The sequence below is a fragment of the Mangifera indica genome, chromosome 15 (assembly GCF_011075055.1).
Source record: "Mangifera indica cultivar Alphonso chromosome 15, CATAS_Mindica_2.1, whole genome shotgun sequence".
Lineage (NCBI taxonomy): Eukaryota > Viridiplantae > Streptophyta > Magnoliopsida > Sapindales > Anacardiaceae > Mangifera > Mangifera indica.
Window position 1 is genome coordinate 9,196,751 of NC_058151.1, and position 16,556 is coordinate 9,213,306.

The window sequence follows — 16,556 nt, forward strand, 5'->3', positions numbered from 1 at the left end:
AGTTTTTAAAGTTTAAGAGGGTAAAAAGAGATAAAATTTTCAGGCGTTAGGGTTTTGTTAAATCTAACCGACCATGGGTAGATGTTTGGTGTTTCCATAGTTAAAGGGGAGACATTTGAGAAAACATCAAACCTTGGGTGGGAAATAGTCGTTTGGCCTATATTTAAAGCAAGATTCGTGATCATACCAACATTTAATGACTCCACCAATTTCGCAACTCAAACTAACTTTTTTCCCAAGTACTCACCATAGCACCCAACAAAAGTCATATCTTTCAATATAAAATACTACTAAATCCATGAATGCATGTGAATCAACATCTATATACCCAGTATATTTTAGAGTTAACATGCATAAATTTCAAATAGTCAAAAAAATAATGAAGTATCCCATAATAAATTCATTCCTCAAGCATTATAATAAAATTTAAAATAACCCAAATAAGTGTGTACTAGAATAAATCATAGTCAAACTTGAAATAGAAATCTATCAAATCATTGAATCAATTGCATGTCGTTTCATTACTAACTAGTCACATTGCCAATGTCATTTTTTATGTTTGTCATCAATAAAATCAAAGAAAAAAAGTGAGTGAAAAATAGTTAGTAAGTATGAATAATTTATCATATAATCCATTACTCAAATATATTTCTCTCTTTTTATAACCCATGTTACTTTTATTTTAATCTAAGGTTGTTGAATCTCAACTGAATAAAGAGAATCTTCATATCAACTTTAATGACAAATCTCTAAGGCTTCCTAATCCTAGTTGTCCTATTTCTTTATAGACTCATGGTTTTAGCATATCAATCTATGGACCTCAATCATTAGATTCTCTATATCTTGCTAAGTTCCAACCAATCGACAAACACACTTTCTTGACAATTTTCTCTATTTAAGGATATCAATTGACAAATTATACTCTATCTACGGGTATGTCTAGGTCATAGATTCTCCCCCTAATTAGTCTATGATCTCAAAATATATGTCTCATAAGTATTGACTTATCTCAATCTCTCGAGATAATTAAATCTCTATCAATATCTATTCACTTATAACTTTTTTGAACATCATTCTTAGTCTAATTTGTCTCTACCCAAATTTGCCTATCATTCTCTAGGTGTCCAATCATGTCTCTATCTTTAGGACACATATGACTGGTAAAACTATTTTTCTTACAATCTATACATTTTTATTAAGTAGAGTTTTTCACCACAAGGCGAAAATGTATCAATCTATTGAGTCATTCATCTATTGAGTCATCCATCTTATGTTTGATTTAAGGAATTCACTTGTTCCCAATAGGTTTCTGACCTAACAGTGAGTTAATCAAATTCTAGACTTAGTTTGTTTTTAAGCATTTCCTTGCTTCTTTCAATGCATCTCTCCATTTTTTCTCGTTAAGGGGATGAGACAACTTCTATTATGTTTTTAAGTTCTTCATCATCTTAAGGAGTGGTATTGAAAACCTTGTTTTTAATTTTAAAACATCATTTGAGTACTTTCAAACATTCACTCTTAGCAATTGATGATCATCGCTCCCACTATCCAAATTGTTTGGAGCTCAATCTCACTGTTTCCACTGGGTTGAGATGGATGAGGTAAACAATTGAAAAGTATTGCTCATGTTATCTAGAATAGGTTAGAGTTCAATTTTATTTGTTTCCACTGTTTAGAATAGATAAAGGTATTATCTTTAGAAACTCAACTAATGGGTATTGAAATGCACATATCTTCATTCTTCTTCTATCTCATATAAATGAAGACCATTATCAATATCATTCCTATTAGGAAAAATATTTTCTATGAATGTAACATCTCTTGATACAATTTCAGTTAAGCTTTCAGCGGAATCCTTCCTAGTGAACACATATCTTTTGAAGTGTTTAGTTTATCTTATCCCTTTGGTACCAATATTCCAAACTTATGAGAAGAATCATGGATAAACACTATTGGTCTTTGAAGTTGCAATTAATTTAACTCAAGTTTTTTACCTATCCATAACTTATAGGGAGTGTAAGTAACTGATTTAATAGGTACTCGGTTAAGTACATAGATAGCAAATAACATCACATCACCTGAAAGTGATGTTGAAGATTTGTCTACGCTATCATTAACTTAACAATTTCTAATATAATTCAATTTTTCTTCTCAACTACATTATTTTGTTGCAAAATTCTTGAAATTATTAGTTGTCCTACTATTTCTTTTTCATTACATAGTTTTTTGAACTTTTTAGACAAATATTCAAGACTTCAATCAATTCTTAAAACTTTTATCCATTTGTCTAATTAATTCTCAACCTTATTTATATATTATTTAAAACAATCTACAACTTCTGACTTATGAGAGATCAAGTAGATAAGACCAAATTGAATATAATTATTTATAAAAAAGTAATGAAATATGAGACACCATATCTAACTTTACATTCATAAAAGTACATATACCTGAGTATATAAATTGCAAATGAAGTTAAACTCTTACAACTTTATCAAATGGTTTTTTTGTAGTTTTTTTCAACTAGATAATGCTCTCATTTAAACAGTTCAAGTTATGTAAAAGTTTCTAATAAATTTTCATGTACCAATTTATTCATTCCATCTTGGCTAATGTACCCTAATCTAGCATGTCATATACATTCATATCTTTAAGAGTGACAAATAATAAAAACTAATATTATCATAACAAATGATGACTAACACCATATAATCATTCAACAACAAACCAAATCTATAGTAATCACTACTATTATATATTTTGACAGAACACTTAAAGAAATTTAAATTATATCATAGTTTAAGTAGAACAAGTACTAAGACCAAAATTCGTTGAATATCTAGAACATATAGGACTTTATGGAGGTATAGGATCCGACTACCTCGCAAAACTAATTTGCACATGTATATCCCTTTTACTTCAACTTTTGTATTGTTGCCTATATAAATCCAACTTATCTCTTTCGAAATTTGACAAAAATTCACTAAAACTCCTTTGTTATAAGCTACATGATCTATGGCTCCTAAGTCAATAATCCACATGGGATAAGATATAGTTAATAACATAGTATTGAAAATTAAAATTTCATCACTTTATGTAGAATAAGACAATATCATTTTCAACTTCATACAATCACAAGCGAAATAACCCTTATTGCTACAATTGCAACATATCATTTGGGCTTTGTCTCTTCTTCCAATATGTATATCATTCTTCTATTTTAATTTCTTGTTCTAGTTCTTTGAGCCTTGTACGATCTTCTTACTTTTCTTGAACTTGTGCTACTTACTTTTAAAGTCATAAACAACTTTTAGAACTCGACTCTGCAACGTATGCATGAGCACCTAGTCTAGCTACCTCAAGACATTTATCCTCTAGTTCAATGCGCCGAGAAAAATCAACAAAGGTCCTTGCATTCTTATTGTGAATCATATGCGTCTTCATATGTTTCTAACTTTTAGGAAAAGATTGTTTTATTACATGAACCAATTGTTCATTTATCAGGTTATGTCCGACTAACTTTTATTTTATAATCATATTTGATGTGTCCCTTAGATCCTATTTCATTGACTTATTGAGAACCTTCTTATATGTGTCAAATTTGACTGTCAACTATCTCAGTTTGGAGACTATAGTTCTTCTAAACTTTTCTTTCAAAAGTATATTTATGGCATGTGTAGTTAAGTGTTATTGGTACTCGTATACTAGATTGTTATTCTTGGAATTGGTCAAAATACCACACAAAGTGAGTCTTTATTCTTACATACATGATATACGTCAACATTATGTTTGTGTAAGATACTATTCGAGTTTCTTCCCCTTAGTTAGTTATGGCTTTTCTATAACTTGATTTATAGGCTCTAAGGCCTTTTATTCATTTAGGATATAATATAATGCATCTTTAAATGTCATACATTGTAATTATCTTTATTCAATTTTTCATTTAGTTCAAGTCACCTATAATATTCTAAGATGTCATGGTTAATTAGATCATGGAAACAAATCAGACACAACATTAACTATTGCAATTAAATACACATTAATTGTTGTAACTGCGCATTGAAATTTAAAATATTTCACATATGACATAAAATCGAAAGTTCACTATATTCTCAATCATTTTTCATGACTTAAATATTTGACATTTTAAAAATTAATCCAATTGTGCTAATACCAATGTTGGATGAGAATTTCATTAAATTCTATCAATATCAGAATTTCCATATTTAACATATAATATGTAATATAACAAATGTTTCACTACTATAACTACGACCATTTCATCATCTCGTGTAAATTTTCGAGTCACTTTATCTATAATAAAGTTCCTATGTAATCTACGATAAACCAAATATCTTATATTTCGTTAATTTATAAATAACGATAAAGTAGTGGATTTTCTCACATTCATTGTTATGTGTTGCTTCTTAGTAAGCTATAATGTATTCACATAATCCTAAAAGTTTTCACATTTTTGTCTCAAATAAGATCATTTGCGATAAGAGTCCAATGGTCATGCACCTGTATTTGATTTCTATTTTGTGTTTTTGCATTTGTATTGGGAGGAGAAACAGAGAACAAAATTTGGCGTCCTTCTTATTATTCTTATGGCAAGAGTTGAGACATTTAAATATGTCCCAATTGCCAGCTCAATTGTCAATAACTGCTCATTGACAGTTATTATAACGGGGTCGAGTAGACCCAAACCCAATGCCTTTATTACTGCCCTAGATTTAATTTTATTTAATAGTTTAACTGATGTTAAACTATATTATAGGACAATATAACCCATTTTAATTATTTTTCAACTCCCAGTTGAACTTTGATGGATGACAATTTCCCCTTTTTTCAATTATGAAAAGTTAATTTTAATATTCATTTATTAAGATCAAATATTATTTCTAATAGTTAAAGAATATTTTTGTCACTTTATATAATATATAATCAATAAACTTATGCATATACAATTTTAATACATAATTTAGGTATATAAATAATGTGTTATCTTATGATTAGATGATTTTAAATTAAAGATAAAGTAACACACAATCACATAATGACACATCATCTGTATATCTAAATTGTGTATCAAAAGCATGTACGTATAATATTGCACATATATAATATAATAATATCATCTACACTCTTAATAATACAAACAAATGATATTTTTGCGTTAACTATTTTATATATTTTTTTCCTCTTTATCTTCTTTTTTTTTTCTTTTTACTCTTTTCTCATTTCTTGGTAGGCATAAAACCCTCGAAAGAAGTTAGAGAAGTCGACGATGAAATTGAAGAGGAAGGACGAGGTGAAGACGAAATCAAGAAGAAAGAATCACTAAAACCAAAGAAGGAATTGACAAAATGGCCAACAATGATAGATCTAGACAAGAAGTTAACGAAGGAAAGTTGCATTCCCCTACAAATCTAAATGAAACATGAACAAACTATTTATTGTCCATTCAATGAAATAATATGTAAGTTAATTGTAAACAGGAATCTAAACATCTTCGTTAATTTTAATGTGACATTAAAGAAAATGAACCATTATTGTTTCCCTTGTAAATCTTATAAAAAAGGCTTTCAGTCCACCAAAAACTCCTCCTCAACCTTGCATAACCTCTCTGATCTCTCTCCTAACTCATTCTAATCCATGGGACCCTTCTTTGAGAAATCCTACCACTTTCCACAAATGAATTATCCATATAACTAAATATAAATGAAAGTCTCCTCTCTTTATTGGTCTGTATCCTCCCTTTGTGTCTTCCAATCATAAATGTACCTTTGGCAATCTTCATATAGATTACTCAATTATTTCTCCATCATGTTCTTCAATTGTCAGTAACTCCTTCTTGTAAAAGGGTATGAGTTGCATATTTCTAGCCATGGTAATATACAACCCTCATGATAAATGTGTTTGCATAACACCTCTCTTGCTAAATTTCCAAAATCAAATGTTTCTTTACATATTGCACAATGACTCTTTGAACTCATATGAGTGGATGAGATTCAATTATTGTAATGGACTCCATGGGAACTTTTGGTGGTGGTAAATTAACCAACAAGTTAACCCTCATATATCATGTTTTTTCAAAAAACAAGGAGTAAGTCAAGAAACAAGCAGTGGTGGTTTGGCATTGGCAAGGTGGGGTGAGGGTGGAAGTTTGAAGTGGGGGTGGTGGTTTGGTGGTGTGATCCCAGTATGGACATCAACCACTTTTTATTAATCAAGAGTGAAAAAAAAAAATTAATAAATTTTTTAGAGAATAAATTGTTATTCAACTTTAAAAAATATAATAAATGTTATAAACATAATTGAAATGATTTATGACTATAAATTATAAGATGAAAGATTTAAGTAATTAAGATTACTACAAAGGAAATTGAGAGACAAAGTATCCTTTTTATTAATGAGAGAAAGGTTATTTCAAATGTGAGAGATGGTGGTATTTATATAAAAATTTCCACCGACTGCCCCAAGATATTTCCACATTCTGTCTTAATCCCATAAAAAACATTAAATGCTCTTCTTCTTTTTCCATTATCAGCCAAACTTTCTTCCTTCAGCACATTATATTATAATTAATGTGCCCACCCTCACTTAAATGAATTCACATTAATTAAGTTGATTTGGTGGAAAACCATCCATATCTAACTATAAAGATTATTTTTATTTATTTACTAAATTTATCATGAAATCTAATATATTTTATTAACATAATTGAATGAAGGTGAAAAAACTGTATTTCCAAAATTAAAGGGTGGGTAAGGTTATTAGAATAGACTTCGAGTGGGAAATAGTTATTGAATCTTATTTTTCAATAATGAGCATCTATCTTTTATTACTAATATTATTTTATTTTATTATAAAATAAGAAAATATTTTGATAATCTTTTATTACTAATGGTGATGTGACTAATAATATAATATGTAATTTAATTACCAATAAAACTATATATACTTATTTTTGGTATACAATTTATGTACACAGATAATGTGTTATCATGTGATTAGATGTTTTTTTTATTATATGATGACACTTGTTTTAAAATCACATAATTACATAATGACACATCATTATGTACATGAATTGTGTACCAAAAATAGGTACATATAACATTACTCTTTAATTACTATCTTTACTTTAAGTATTAAAAATTGTCAAATTAATCTTGATTTTATTATAATTACATTATTATTTATTAATTTTTTAAAACAAAAATAATCTTTTTGTCAATTAATATGACAACTAACATAAAAAAAATATTTAAAAATCATTATAGCTAAAGATATTTAAATAAAATAATATATTAATATTTTTTTATTATTTTTTTAACTAAATATAATAATTATTTATATTTATTAAATTTTATCAAATATAATTATTATTTATATTTAATAATTTTTTAGATAATAAATATTACTCAAATAAATCACACCCTAAAAATAATAAAATTAACCTGTATGCTTTGGTCTTTTAAATAAAATTAGTGTACTAGAGTTATTAGTGAAAGAAAAGTTTACATTATTTTCAAAATGATAAAAAAATAGTTACCTCAAATGTCGAAAAGGTTATTTTTCATTTAAGTTTTAACTAATTTTTAATAATATATTTATAATAAATAAAAATTCTAAATACCCATTTATTCTTAAATTATTATTAAATTTTTTGTTAAATATTAAAATAAAATTATTATTTAATAATAATATTAAAAAATAAATTATTTTATTTTATTTTTCTCTCAAATTTTAAAAATTAACATTTAACGTTCATATCTAAGCTTTAAAAAATAACTTTTCTCTCCTCAAATCCCAAAGTTTTTTTCATCCCTTCCTTTGACCACTGACAACCAGTGCAACACATTACTAGACGACGTGTGTTGTTGGACGATTCTCGTCATCCATATTTAGATGATGCTTGTCATTCATTTTGGATAATGTTTATCATCCAGATCTAGATGACGCTCATTATCCAAAGGTCATCTTTTAAATGACTCCGTTTTGTTCTTCCATTGTTGGTCTATCGTTTGTTAGAGAAAGTGATCAGATTTTAGGTTTGATATCTTAGAAGAGAAAAACAAATTTTTTAAAACTTAATTAAAGAAAGAAATGTTATTTTTTTGAATTAAAAGAAAAAATGAGATATAATTTTAATTATTTTAATATTATAAAAAACTGATAATTTTATCCCTTAACCTTAATAAAATATATGCGGATATATCTTAACAAATAAAAACTTAAATAAATATCTGAATTTTGTATCTATTACAAGTATATATTTATTATTTCGCCGTAAGTTAGGTGGAAAATTATCCTCTTCCCTCAAAAATTTAAAATACCTTCGCTTTCCAACAATGCCGTTTGGTGCACAGATAATGCTCTGAGTCAAGAGTTTAATACTCACGAGGACCAACTCACGCAGTCACACTCTTTTTTATATTTTGAAAACTCTCTCTTTCCATAATTTCAAAAACAAGAAAAACAAAACAGATAAACCACCATCTCTTAACCAAAAGCCCATACTTGTCATTTACAGATACTCACTTCCCTTTCTCTCTCTCTTCATCTCTAGCTTTCCCTTCCTTTCCTTGACCTTTTTCTTCAAACCCTAACTCTCATTTTTTTTAAAAATTATAATTTCATTTTAAAATATTCACAGCTGAACAAAACTATACCGCTTTCTTGGTTTTTGTTTGTTCAGTTTTATCAAGAATGGGTGCAACAAACGGAGACCCCTCTCACCTAAGTGGCTTCCGAGCAGGTGATGGACTCTGACCCGTCATCGTCACTTGCATTATGGGGAAGCCCGAGGATGAACAAACTCTTGCCGTTAGTGTTGTGAATGAGAATGTACCGCAAAATGTGGACACGAGATTTGTGTGTAAAGGATGCTCTTGGATTTATAGGCTCATTGGCTTCAAATGTTTCTTCATGCTCTTGTTATCGCTTGCCGTCTTTCTCTCTGCTTTGTTTTGGTTGCCTCCTTTTCTTCAGTTTGCAGATCAGAAGGATCTGGATCTTGATTCCAAGTTTAAAGGTCAGATTTGGGGTTTTGATCTGTGTTTTCTTTTGCTGTCTTTGGCTGCTGATAAAACGTTGGAAGATAAAGTGATTTGTGTTTTTATGATCCTGTTGTTTTGTGTATTAGTAGTGTTTTCAATTTGATAATTATAATTGGTGTTTTTTTCCTATTTATTGAGAGAAGCGAACCAATTAGTAAATTCTTGTGGTTATCTTGTAAATTTCTATGTGGAGTGACGTTTGCAAATTTGGAGCTACATTTTGGGAATTTAGTTTTGATGATAAATAGACAGAATATTTAAGTGGGAAAATCATTTGACTGCTGATATTTTTATTTCTGTTTTTTTGAATCTAATGTAAAGATTATGTGAGTGTTCTTATTAGACATTAATAACAAATTTCTAATTATGGGTATATATGTGTTATGGTAAGTAAGGGTTTTTTTTTCATTTTATTTTTTTGTAAAATTTTATGAAAAAAGTTTCCTATTTAGGCTGAAGGGTTCTGGGATAGCTTTGTGTTAAGTGATTGTTAGGATAAATGAGACAGAATATAATCCACATGTCACACGAATACATGACTTGTAGTATGGTTGATGGGATGTCTCAAATTTTTAAATTTGGCTTTCTTTCTTTTGTGCTCCAATTAGTTATGGTGTTCAATATCATGACAGAATTACTATTATAGGAAAAAATGTACATGGGTTTCAGAGTGTGACTACTTATTTATGGTCAAGTGTTCAACAAGGTCTTTAGAAAGGAGATTATTGGATGGCTTTGGTGGGAATAATTCACATCAGAACAATGTTTCTGCAATGATAAATTTTTTTACTCTCTATTTCTGACTTCCCTTGTGAGGATGCAGTCACTTCCTAGTTTTTTTACTAATTTGCGTCATGTGTGCCAAACATGCTATTGTAAAGCAAATTACTGGACTTTATACATGCATCCTTATTCTAGTCACTTAACAAAATTGGTTAAATTGTTATTACTAGTTTTATCGAAGTGTTTGACAATACAACATTTAGCACAAGCCGGTAAAGACGGTCTCTTTCCATGTCAATTTGTGTTTATTGGATCCTTAAAAAATGAAGGCGAATGATCTACATGTGAACAAGTGAAGCAGGACTTAAGCAGTTGGAACCAATAAGGTATTCAAGTTTTTTTGTATCTGAGTTTAGTTAATGCGGAGAAGTAAAATGGTTGGAGATAATTGTTGACAAATTCAAAATTGGATCATTTGTAAAGCGAATGTGAATGAAATGCAGGTGAAGAAGTGAAGCAGGACTTAGGCAGTTGGAACTTATATTAGGATAAAAGTTTTATGGGTCCAAGTTTAGTTACACATGTTGAAGCAAAGGGGCTAGAGATCAATGGTGACAAGTTCAATTATATTTAGTATGAAAATTTGTCATAAATCAGTTATGTCTATAATTTCCTAGATCAATTATTTCAGTGTTGCTTATGGTTTTTGGATTGTCTTCTTTACCCTTATAAGTGGAATGGAACATGGAAGTGCCACATCTAAGATGTATTAACTGTTACATATTCACTGAGTTGGTCCAACATTTCTCTTATTGCAATCCAAGTTTTGTTTTCTGTGAAGGATTGAGTGTATTTGGGGCAATAGAAGATGTGAAGATGTTTGCCACTACTTTGATGTTAATAGTTTTTAGGAGTTTTGCACTTTTTTGTAGTTTCATTATGGAAATGTTGTGGGTTCTTTTTATTATGTTCTTTTGTGTGATAATTAGTAGAAGTTATAGGTCATCATATACTTTCATGGTTTAGGAACTGTGACATCCTTGACATTGTTATTGCAGTTAGTGATTTCTTGAATGAGAAATGTGTCATGTTTTTGATACAATGTGATTAATAGTATTTGTTAATGCAGATCATGACATTGTTGCAAGTTTCAATCTTAAGAAACCAGTTTCTTTGCTGGAAGCCAATATCATGCAGCTTGAGTTAGACATCTATAACGAGATTAGCGTTCCAACCATCAAAGTATCTTTTGTCTTATTCCTTTTCATGTTACATACTTTTTTAACATTTAGTTTTCAATTTTCCTTCCCCATATATTGACTCATTAATTTTGATCAGGTGGTTATTTTATCTCTAGAACCTGAAGCTGGATCTAACATTACGAAGGTGGTGTTTGCTGTGGATCCAGATACCAAAAATTCAAAAATATCTTTGTATTCTGAAAGCTTGATCAGATCATCATTTGTATCTTTGGTTATAAACCAATCATTCCTTCGCTTGACTACATCCTTGTTTGGGGACCCGTTCTTATTTGAGGTTTTGAAATTCCCTGGAGGAATTATTGTGATTCCTCTACAGAGTGCGTTTCTTCTTCAGAAAGTGCAAATCCTTTTCAACTTTACCTTGAACTTCTCTATTTATCAAATACAAGTAAATTTCAATGAACTGACGAGCCAGCTGAAGTCTGGATTACATCTTGCATCCTATGAGGTAGCTTTACTTTATTTTTTTCCTCTGTTAAACCTGTACTTTTTCATGATTATAGTATTATCCAAGTTGTTCTATTTTTTATTCATATACTTGATTTTATATACATTAGAACAAAAGAATAACCATATAATAAAAAAGAAACTTATACACATTGTAGCATTGGGCTCTATGGCTAGATAATGGAGATATTGTTGTCTTTTACAGCGAGAGTGTGATTATCTGATCAGCGTTGTTTTGTTGATTTCAGAACTTGTATATAAGCTTGTTGAATTCCAAAGGTTCAACAGTGGCTCCCCCCACAATTGTTCAGTCTTCTGTTCTTTTGACTGTTGGAAACACTCCCTCAACCCCAAGGTTGAAGCAGCTGGCTCAGACCATCACTGGTTCAAATTCCAAAAACCTTGGCCTAAATAACACTGTATTTGGTAAGGTTAAGCAAGTTCAACTTTCATCTATCTTGCAACACTCCCTCAATGGTGGCGATGGGAGTGCCCCCTCATCATCACCTTCTTCTGCTCCTCTTCCTCATTCCCACCATCACAACCATCACCACCACCATCACCGTCACCATAACCACAATGATCATCTAGCTCCTGCAAGTTCTCCAACACCTGAGACTCCGACAGCTGCACCTCCGCCAGTGCATGGTTCACCTGCCTCAATGAAAAATTCACCTGCACCCCAGATAAGTCATGAGGCAAAGCCTCCAGGCTGTCATAGAGCGAATAAAGGGGGATCTATGAAAAAGGGAAGGACACAGTCCCATATGGCCCCTACCATTGCTCCCACTATTTCACCTCACTATTCTACTGCCTCGCCACAAGCACATATAGCTCCACCAACACCTACACCTGCACCTTTCTCCCATTCACGACCTGCATTAAGTCCCTTGCCAAATGTAGCTTTTGCTCATGCAAGCCCCCCATCAAAGAGTGGTTCAGACATGGAACATCACGACTCAACACTGCCAGCTTCACAATCTCCTCTTTCATGTGAGTATCTCCTATAATTGTAATTTTATGTTCAAATTATTTTGAATCTGACACAACTTATTTCATGCAATTACTGTATGGTGGTTTTGTTGTGTAATGATTTGATTGTTCATTGGGTTCTTTTATAATTTGCTTTATCTCTAAGAGTTCCTTTATTGATGATTGGTGAATCATTAGATTGGCCATTTTGATATTTTGATCTATAAACGAAAGAAATATCAGGTAATAGTTATGGTTTGCTATTTTTGCAGCTTATGCAGGTCATTCAACTGTTCAATTGGTGTTGTCGCTCTTGTTAGCTGTTGTATTACATTTTTAACAATGAAAGTGAAATAATCTAATGTCAAGATAAAATTGCTTCTCTAGTGTTTGAGGGATTCAATTGTATATTTCAAAGTTAAATAGACCTTGGAGAAGCTTTGTAAGTGAGAGCAGCAGAAAGACCTCACATCTGAGTGGATACATGTTTTTGTGCATGTAAATATTTGGGTTAAAAAAAAAAAAAAAAAAGCTGGCAGATGCAGTATCAGGTCAAAGTCACAGAGGTGGCAGGCCCTTGCTTATGTGCAGTACTGCTGTTTTGTGTATTCTCTTCTGCAGAATGTAAGGAGGTAAAAGTAACAAATGTATCACATTATTGTTTCTAATCGTTCAAAGGCCAACCAGGTATGAAATTTTGACATCATATTATAACTCTTCTCTTCTTGTTCTTCTCTGCAGTCTGTCAAAAGTCACTTGTGCTGGCTTGTACTCAAGTGTATATTGATCAATGATATTTTGGACAATATTTCAAATGTCAAATTCTGTTAACATATAATCCAGTGATGCTTTTATCATTTATGTTTTAGCATAATGACCAAAAATCATTTCAAACGCATGCATGCCCACAATTTGGTTTTTTCAACTCCATGATGGCTTCTGTTTAAGCAAATCCCCCAGGTTTCATAAAGTAGTGTCTAGAGAAAGAGCTGAGTTCTAGAGATGTGGGATATCCTCAGTGTGGTCCATGTTGACTAACCACAACAGAGAGAAGGAATTTAATTTTGTTTTTAGTTTTTGAGGTTGTGAATGGGCTGGAATACGGTGGATGGGATTACAGACAGTGTGGTCCATGTTGACTAACCACAACAGAGAGAAGGAGTTTAATTTTGTTTTTAGTTTTTGAGGGTGTGAATGGGGCTGGAATACGGTGGCTGGATGTTTGGTGGATGGGATTACATCTAGATTTGATTGATATATTGATGTCTACAGTCGGATGAGTGCAAGTTTTGATAAATGGTTGGTGGGTTGTCGGTCTAATCTTTCAAATCAATTTCTTTCCGAAACTAAACACATGGGGGTCTTGGTTGTTGGACTGCTCTTTAGTTTCATGAGATAAGAATGTATTTTCTACTCCAGTTTTGCTATCAGCCTTGTATGGTACGGTTTTTTAGCTCGATAACACCATTTGTTTTGATTTTCAAGGAATTATGTGGTAGAGTACTGTTTTCGGTTCCTGGTTTGTTTCGTTATCTTTTTTTTTTTTTTTTTTAATAACTTCAAAAATTATCAAAAGGCCGCATAAAATATTATAAAACTCCTAAAAATATATATTTTTAAATTCATTAGAAAATGGGGTAAGCTGAACCATATTGAATAAAAATTTTGGTTCGGCTAATAAACAAATACAGTATAATTAGATTTAGTTTTGTCGACCCCAAAAAAAGAACTGCACTTTATTTGTCCACCTATAGAAAATTTTATTAGATAGTAGATGAATGCCTGTTTGAATCATAAGATATCATGCCAAGGACTTTCTCGACCCCTTTACTAGTCTTAATCTAAAGGGAGGCTTCCAGAGGCATGTTAAGTATTTTATCAAACCATTGTCAACCTTGTGGAGGGATGCGTTTAATCTTTTCATTGTCAATTACCATCAAGATAGAGTATCTTGAAAAGTGTTAGGTATAAATTAGTATCGTTTTTTTATAAAATTAGAATATATAAATAATTATTGTGTTGGATTAATATTATAAGATATTATTTTATTAAATGCCTTTAAATATTCCAAACTATCTCAAAAGTGTGAATGAGAAGTGATGAGGGAAAAATGAGATGAATTAAAAGATAGGGGTTGAATGAGAGTTTGACGCATGTTGTTACTCTAGGTGATCAATGACGTGCGTGTAATGGCTATAAGGCCTTCTCCCTCACCCTTAATCAATGTAATGAGAGCAATGTCATACGGAGTTGATCAATTTGGATGTGGCAATTGCAAAATCTAGAGGTGCTTGCTTTCAGATTTGTTAGTGATTACTTTTTCAATCGCAAACATATTTTTACATGTTTTATAGATTCTTTAGGATGTTAAGCCATGTGGGACTGGGGTTAAGTGTTCCTATAATTATCGTATAAATTTTAAAGTGTTATAACAATGATAAAAATATGTTTTCTCATAAAATTATTAAATATATGTTTTTTATAAAAGTTATTATGAGAAGGTACCCATGAGATTTTCAATACCCATAGTAGGACACACAATATGGTAGGGTGTTATGATAGACCTATTATGCGCACTCACAGTAGAGATGTTATAACGATTTCAATTATATTGTGTGACTGTGATAGTTTATGAGACTCATGTGATCAGAATGTTAAACCTTTATTTCAATTTACTTTGATAAGCATAAACAATTTCAGTTTTTAGAAAAGTTATTATATGAAAATGCTTTTACTAAGTTTTTAATGATTTTTTTAATCATACATTGCATTTTATGTCATCTTAATTTAGGTTCGTAGATATACTCTTAATGAGAAGCTTAGGAGATAAGAGAATGTAAGTCATTAAGTTATGGAAAGGAACTAAAAAACAAAAAAATATAGAATCTAATGTCTCTTATTTAACAAGTGATTTACCACGCCCTCATTTCCTTTATTATTTTACAAGTAACATGTGTTAATAATTGCAAAAAGGCGAGTTAACTAAAACTTACACGAGGGATTTATCAAGTTTATGTTGTTAGATTTATATTTTTTTTTTTATAATTGTTGAGCATTAATGCTACACACTTATGTGGTTTGTTAAAAACATTTTTTATACACTTCCCATTTTATGAATATTTATGTAATGTATGTTATTTTAGTAATTATAAATTTTTAATTTCCACAAAATATTTAATTATGTATAGTAATAAAGTTAATAATGTCTTTTTTCGGAGGATAATACTTCTTGAGATGTATGTTATGTTTGTTGGTATCACAACACGATTTGAAACCCAAAACATGTTTATGCGAGAGTATGTCATGTGTGGCTTAGTAAGTTATGTGAAATTTCTCATACAATTTGCCCATTCTCGCAAATTCACCAATGCAAGTAAAATTTTATTACCTGGAAGTTAAGTTTTCATGAGCTAACATGCGTGGGTTTATAGCATCATAATGTCCAAGAAGATTGAATAGAAGCACCCCAAAGTTTAACCCACTGGAGGCAGAGCATGCAGGGACTTCTATCCCAACCTCACAGGGGTTAAATGCTTCTAAGATCCAAAATATTTTGTACAATAGCTGCTAAGAGAAGCACGGGGTCGCACCCTAGGATGTACAAATGACTTAGTTTTAACATTGCCAACAAATGTAGCGTAAATTTAAATCAAATAAAAAATAGTTTAACTCAAATCAGTTTAAATTTAGTTTGAGTTTATGACCCAAAACTATGGTTTGAGTTCGCAATTTAATATTAAAATAATATTGTTTTGCTTAATAATAAATAAAATAAAGTTGTTTTGACAATTGCTTAATATATAATTCGAATTGAATTATGAATCAAGTTTTAATCGAATCAAACCATTTATTGATTGGTAAAATAGATCAAACTGAACTCTTTCTAATTTGGGTTCGATTTAATTTAACAATTAGTTGATTTTTTTGATAAAAAACTCGAATTTGAGCTAAATGAATATAAACTAAGTTAAACGATTTTATACCTAATCAAATCAAATTGAGTTGATTTTTAAAACTGAATTAATTCGATTTAAACTCGACCTTAAATTTTAAGAACATTATTTCATACATAAAGGAGAGGAGAGGA

At 30.4% G+C, this 16,556-nt stretch overlaps 1 protein-coding gene across 1 annotated transcript; it reads left to right on the top strand.

Moving 5' to 3' along the window:
• The first annotated feature begins 8,429 nt into the window (after positions 1 to 8,429).
• LOC123197177 lies at positions 8,430 to 13,326 on the top strand. The gene is made up of 5 exons (XM_044611344.1): positions 8,430 to 9,040; positions 10,918 to 11,030; positions 11,127 to 11,498; positions 11,746 to 12,490; positions 12,742 to 13,326. The coding sequence occupies exons 1-5, from the start codon at positions 8,800 to 8,802 to the stop codon at positions 12,807 to 12,809; spliced, it is 1,539 nt and encodes a 512-aa protein (XP_044467279.1). The 5' UTR covers positions 8,430 to 8,799; the 3' UTR covers positions 12,810 to 13,326.
• The last annotated feature ends 3,230 nt before the right edge of the window (positions 13,327 to 16,556 follow it).